The sequence below is a fragment of the Ambystoma mexicanum genome, chromosome 10 (assembly GCF_040938575.1).
Source record: "Ambystoma mexicanum isolate Mex_15411 chromosome 10, UKY_AmexF1_1, whole genome shotgun sequence".
Lineage (NCBI taxonomy): Eukaryota > Metazoa > Chordata > Amphibia > Caudata > Ambystomatidae > Ambystoma > Ambystoma mexicanum.
The window spans coordinates 1197651056-1197657481 of NC_090932.1; the positions used below are offsets into that span (position 1 = coordinate 1197651056).

Here is a 6426-nt window from a genome sequence, read left to right on the forward strand (position 1 = left end):
TTTAAACGCACCTTCTTTTGTCTTTCGGATGCAGGATGCAGCGCCGAAGGCCTCCGGAGCGTGCGAAGAGCTGGTAAGCTTTTGTCTTTCAGATGCCGGAATGCAGTGCGAAGACCTCCGGAGCATGCGAAGAGTAGGTAAGCCTTTGTCTTTCAGATGCCGGAATGCAGCGCGAGGCGTTGGTGACAGCCGATGGACCAGGTAAGAGATGCGCTGCCACTGAAGACCGTAGTGCTAACCTGTTCTTTCTTTGTCTTTACAGGTGCTGCTGAAGACTGGATTCCAGGATGGTAAGCCTTTGTTCCCTTAGGCCCAGGATCAGAAGCAGAAGGCACGATGAGCGTTCTGCTGCAGAGGATGCAGAATAACACAAAGCAAGATTCATCCATCGGGTGTGGTTTAAATAGCCTCCTGTAGTGCTTAGATGTCTCCTTCCACAGCCACGCCTAGGTAAGAAAAGAGTTCCTGCTTTCCAGAAGAGTTCCAGTGTTCTGAACCTAGGGAGTGGCTCCTGCCCCACCCAACAGGAAAAGTAGTCCCAAACAGAAGAGGATCAGGGGTTCAACTGGCAGGTAAGTAAGCAGCATGGTCTGCTGCAGGTAAGTCCACCCAAGCATTATGAGCCCGGCGCTTCCAGCGCTGGGACTGGGCATCTTTATGAGCCTGGTGCCACTGGCGCCAGGACAGGGTCCAAAAGGTCCCAATTGGGACTGGCTGGCACTCGGAACCGGGGTTATGGGTCTGCTTCCAAGGGAGTCGGGCAAGTCCTGATCTTTTGGAAGCAGAGATCATGACACTGACCTGGAGCTCCCCTTGACCATCGAAGATATAGAACAAGCCATCTCGGAACTACGAGCGGGCAAGACCCTGGTTTCCGACGGTATCCCAGTGGACCTATACAAGACATTCAAAGCAGAACTAGCCCCCAAAATTACTGGATGTTTGGGAGGAGGCCTTGGAGAAAGGGTCAGCGCCAAATACTAAGAACGAAGCAATAACGGTCCTCCTCAAGCCACACAAACCGCCACAAGACCCCACGTCCTATCAGCCCCTATCCCTAATCAATTTGGACGCTAAGATATGTGCTAAAGCAATTGAGAACCGCCTCATAAAATACATGAATAAGCTAGTCCACCCAGACCAAGCAGGATTTATTCCCACCCGCTCCACCGCATTGAACCTCAGGAGGTTTTTGTCCATCACCTCACAACTAGACCCAAAAGCCCAGACCATGGCGGTCTCCCTAGATGCTGAAAAAGCATTTGATTCTGTATCCTGGAGATCTATGTATGCCAGGCTTGGCAAAATGGGATTCGGACCGGCTTTCATTAGGTACTTTCGGGTTCTATACACTGACCCTAGAGCAATGATCAGAACGAACAACTCCTTATCGGCAAGCTTTGCACTTGGGAAGGGCACTAGGCAAGGCTGCCCAATATCCTCTCTCATATTTGCACTTACCATAGAGGGCATGGCAGTAAAACTAAGGCACAAACACTCATGGAGGGGTATCCGTATTAGGGTACCTCCCCAATTTGTCTCACTATATGCCGACGACATGATGCTATATCTTAGAAATCCTGAGATCAACCTGCCCCCGGTAATGCACGAAATAAAAACGTTTGCCAAATACTATGGATATCGGATTAATCAGGTAAAATCCGAAATTATCCCACTTACGCCCTCTACAGTGCAATCCCCAATCACCACACAATTCAAATGGTCACCCACCACCGCCCAGTATCTAGGGATTATAATGTCCATGGATAAACAGACCTTATTTGCCAACAACTATGATCCCTATTTGGTACTGCTAGAATGTAAACTTAAAGTATGGGATAAGCTTGCAATATCACAATATGGGCGAATAGCACTGCTGAAAATGGTAGTAGTGCCGAAACTATTATACCTGTTTGGCAATATTCCAATCTGGCCTGGCAGAATGTTTTTCCAAAAATTACAAAGAATGGCATCGAATTTTGTCTGGGGCAAAAGAACCGCAAGGCTCCAGTGGTCCAAAATATGCAAAAGATATGAAACAGGGGGACTAGCGGTCCCAGATTTTTTATTATATTTCCATGCAGCCCAGGCACACTTCGCAAAATACTGGTCAGCAACAGTAGAATCATATGCACACATAAAGGCTGAAAAGTTCTCAGCTGCCCCGCTGAACCTAAGGGCTATGCTTTTTGCCACGGCCAAAAGAGACCAAGGAACGGTTGACCCAGTAGGCTCTACTGTACGAGCATCGCCCAGCCTTATGGACAGGGTGGAATGCTACAACCCATTCTGGCCCCATACCCCGGCGTGGCACTACCCAGACCTCTCTAAGATTTGTGCTACGGAGGGAGTTGTTTCCAGTCACCTGCCAGCAAATCAAGTGTGAAAAATACAAGTACCAGAATCCTCAGAACTAATTAACTTGCCACACATGAAAAAGAAATGCAGACCTGCCTGAAAAAACAAAGCAACTCAGCCTCCCTGAAGATTGATGAAGTCATGAAAACGTGTGTTAGGAGAAGCTAAAGACTGGTAAACAGAGCGCCTGCCTTTACATCTTTAAACCACATGTGAATAGGGCATCCAGACCTGCCTCCATTTTTGCATGCTGTCGCTTACACCCTTGCAGTGATTAATAAAAAGCAAAACTACGAACACCAGAATGCAAAGAAACACTCAGCACTCTATGCATCGCTCACACCTGGCTTACATGAAGAAAGGGAATACACATCTCTGCTTCACAACCACCATATACAGTAAGGAAGCAGTGCTGGGAAAAGCAGATAGTGGTCAGTGTTTACTTTTCAGCCAATGCCAAATTGGATTTAGTTTGCAGAACAGACATTTGGCAAAAACTAAACTACAAGTCCCAGAATGCAAACCACTGTTGAATGAAGATCCAGATCAGGATGGGAAGAGTCATGCATGTTGTGAGGCCACTTCTCAATATGTAAAGCTTTGCTTCAATGCAGTCACCTCTCTGTGGGTCTATCAAGCTAATCTCTTTGTAGTCAGAGAGTTACACCACTCATGACCTCCATGCCCATATCAACCTTCAAGCCTGCTACTTGCAAATCAGCATTTCCTTTGCTAAAAGGGAACTTCAGTATTGTGCAAGGGAGCACGTTATGTATAGTATTACTCTAAGATATGCTTAACAAGTCTTGGAAGCAAGACCACGCAGAGCAACGAAGGTCCAAATTCCGGATCTGCGCTTAGAAACCAAACTCAGGTATGGTATTAAACGCATTATAAAAAAAACAATTAAATACATTTTAAAAAAGAAAATGTGGAGATTTAATGCATTTTCTGCAAAAGGCTACGAGGTACGGGGAAAAGTCAGTCGCACCTGGCAGGATTTCATGACCAGCCTACACCACTAAATGTTGGTAGGGATTGGGAAGAGTCAGCTCAATATTATATGTGCCTAAATCAGCATTGAAACGTTCTGGCTCCAATAAAAATTAATTAGGTTCGGGAACATTGGCAATATATATTTTTTTTTTATAAACAGACCATTCTGTAATTGGTATTCACGTTATAAAACGGTTGAAGAATCACTCACACGTTCCCTGATTTATATGAAACATGCAGCTGGAACCCTGATAAAACTTCTTATCCCAATGAGCTACCCTAAGGATAAAATATTGCTTCTTGAAATCATTTTACAGTGGCTAAAACGAATCAGATTTTTTTAGAAAGTAAATGTCATCTATTTATCTGGCAAGCTAGAAAAGTGGGTTAATACACATCTTGATCGAAACTGAAGAAATTAAAACAGACCTGCTTAACCTCTGGGATTGGCCAAGAGAATCTGGGTTTTCGGAAGGTAAGAGACAGAGACCTTCTAGATTTCTGGTGCACACAGCCATCTTAGTGGGGATGAGGGAATAAAGCTATAAGGTTTGGATTTGCAACCGGGAATCAAACCTGTGCAGTTCGATGCACAGTGTCGTCAGTTCAATGGCGTGAATGATCCGATCTTGCACTTACAATATGTGGTCAAGCCCATAAGTGGTGGGCTGGTCTCAAATTCGTCTCAAATCCTAGCTTCACCTTTTGGTTCTATGTGATTCCATCAAGAATTATTCATCGTGGGAGGATTCATCGCTATTTATAGGACTTTTTACTACAAATATATGCAGTGGAGACACCAGCAACCTTCTTCCTTCCACCCACTAAATTTATTATTACCCTAACTCACTCACCACATACATTTGCAGCAACATACGATGGAAAAAATTTGACAAATGCGCCATTGATGGAAAATTCAGCAATGGAATCTTTCTATCCCCACCTTTTAACTCAAGTGTGTGATCCTGGGCAAATCAGTTTATCCTTCTGTGACTATCTGTGGCACATTAAATGGGAATTACTTAAGCCGCGTTTTATAGCAAATGGAGGAAGATTGAATGCACATACCTATTTACAGTTGCCCAGATGAAATTAAATGTGATTATCGTTTTTGATTTCAACTGTGGGCAGCTTTGGTTTCACATCACTTGATCTGTTTTATCAGAACCAGCGTAGCTTTCCTTGTGAAATGTCATTTCAGCCTTGCATTATTATTTAACAATGGCTACGGCTTTTAAAGAAATATATATAAAGATACGTTAAAAAAAGTGCTAGCGTGATTGTTTTTCTGACCCCTTGATATTGTACTAAAGTTATTTAATCTATGAAAAGGGTGTGTCATGGGGAGGTGCGTCTAAATTATAGGCGTAGCTTCACGACCGGTTTTTGCTGCAAAAGGGCCAAACCGTGACTGCCCAGAGACAACATACAAATAAAAAGGTGTAGCCGATTACACTACACTGTTTACTTGTGCAACAGATTTTAAATTGGCATGGAAATTAAGTATGCCAGTATTGAATTATCAGGTAAAAGAGTAAAAAGAAGCCATAGTGGAAGTGAGTTGGCAGAAGGGTTCCTCGGGGCAATTAAAAGGATGTGGGCGTTCCTGGACAGGTGACAAAGGAGGCAGCCTCGGTGCAGGCAACATAAGGGGAGGGAGCAAGTGGCAGGAATGGAGGTGGGAGGTACAGCAGGTGACAGAAAAGGGACGTTTAGGTAAAGTGGGACGTGGAGCAGGTAACGGATAAGGACAGGAGAGATAATCTCGGGTGGTGCCCTGGTGGGGTTGTGTCGGGCAGAAAATATTATTCCGGGACGGCAACATTGAGGAACAGTTTTCATATTGCGTGCGGAGGGGCTGAAAATAACACGCATTTAAGGTAAAATAAGATGGGGATTTGGAGAGACGAGGGATTTAGAAATTCGATCGTGAGGGGGAAGGGGCGGGCAGGAAAAAGGGATCCGTGAGGGACAGAATCCTGGACAGTAGAGTAGGAGGAGAGCGAGGATCCGGTCACGATGACTGGAAGGGGTGCACGTTGAAGAGACCACGTGGAAGGTAACAGGAAGGGGACAGGTGACAAATAATGAGATACAGGAGAAGGTGCTCATTATGGAGCCCTTGGTGGTAGTTCCAGCCAGGAAGAGTGTGTAGTGGTCCCAAAGTGCCCACCTTCGTCGCTCTCACGACCACGCAAGCTGCGCTCCTCCTCCTCTTCTGCGCTCTCTAGCTCCTCCTCCTCCTCACCGGGCTCCGGGGGGGCCGGGGGCAGCACGGCGGTTGTACTCATTCTAGGACAAGATCCACTCCCGGGGCTGGACATTCGGCAAAAGCTGGGAGAGGCTGGTCCGTCGTGTCACGTGACATGAGCGTGATGACGTAAGCCTTAGTTGCGTGTGCATTATTCACGGATGTGCTGTGTGAATAAAGCTGACCGAGGATTGATGGCAATGATAGGGGCGCAAGTTGTGGAGGTGCACGCCATCAGAGGTCAAGAAAGCCACTCCAGTGACAGGGGTGGGAGTGACAGGGGTGGGAACCACAGCAAGAAAAATCAAGGACAAGGTGCCCCAGAGAGTGTGAGTTCTGCGGAGGGGGTCTGCCAGATGCAGTGTGAATGGTGTCACAAGTTAGGACACTACTCCAAGTTCTGCAGGGCCTCCTGTGCATTAATCATCAGGGCCAGGGAGCCAGAGCCATGGAGAAACGGGCCGGCTGAGGAAGCAATGACACTCCTCGTGGAGTAAGCCAACAGGGAGGGGAGGACATAAGGGATTGCGGAAATGAGGACAAAGTGGTAGCCACGCTTGAGCATACATGCCAACATTCCGAAGCACCTGGGAGGGAGATTTCTTCAGAGAAATCGGGAGAGAACAATTTCCCCATAGGAATGCATTGGGGAAAGTACAATTTTAGGCGGGAGAACTTGGAAAAATATCAGGATTTTTCCGTGAAAAATCAGGAGTCTCCCGCCTAAATTGGGACGTTGGCATGTATGCTTGAGTGGGACTATAACACTGATAATGTGTTCTTCCTGGCAGTGCAGGAGCAGAGACTTCCCGACAAGTGAC

At 46.2% G+C, this 6426-nt stretch overlaps 1 protein-coding gene across 4 annotated transcripts in view; it reads right to left on the bottom strand.

Moving 5' to 3' along the window:
* SUDS3 (SDS3 homolog, SIN3A corepressor complex component) overlaps nt 1-5741 on the bottom strand; it is a 400693-nt gene extending 394952 nt beyond the window's left edge. Inside the window, exon 1 of one of the 4 annotated variants that reach the window (XM_069619180.1) lies at nt 5528-5741. In XM_069619180.1, coding sequence (XP_069475281.1) covers nt 5528-5678 — 151 coding nt within the window. In that variant the 5' untranslated portion in view covers nt 5679-5741. The remainder of the gene's footprint in view (nt 1-5527) is intronic. The other 3 variants (XM_069619179.1, XM_069619181.1, XM_069619182.1) reach the window with 3 other exon arrangements.
* Nucleotides 5742-6426: the final 685 nt, after the last annotated feature.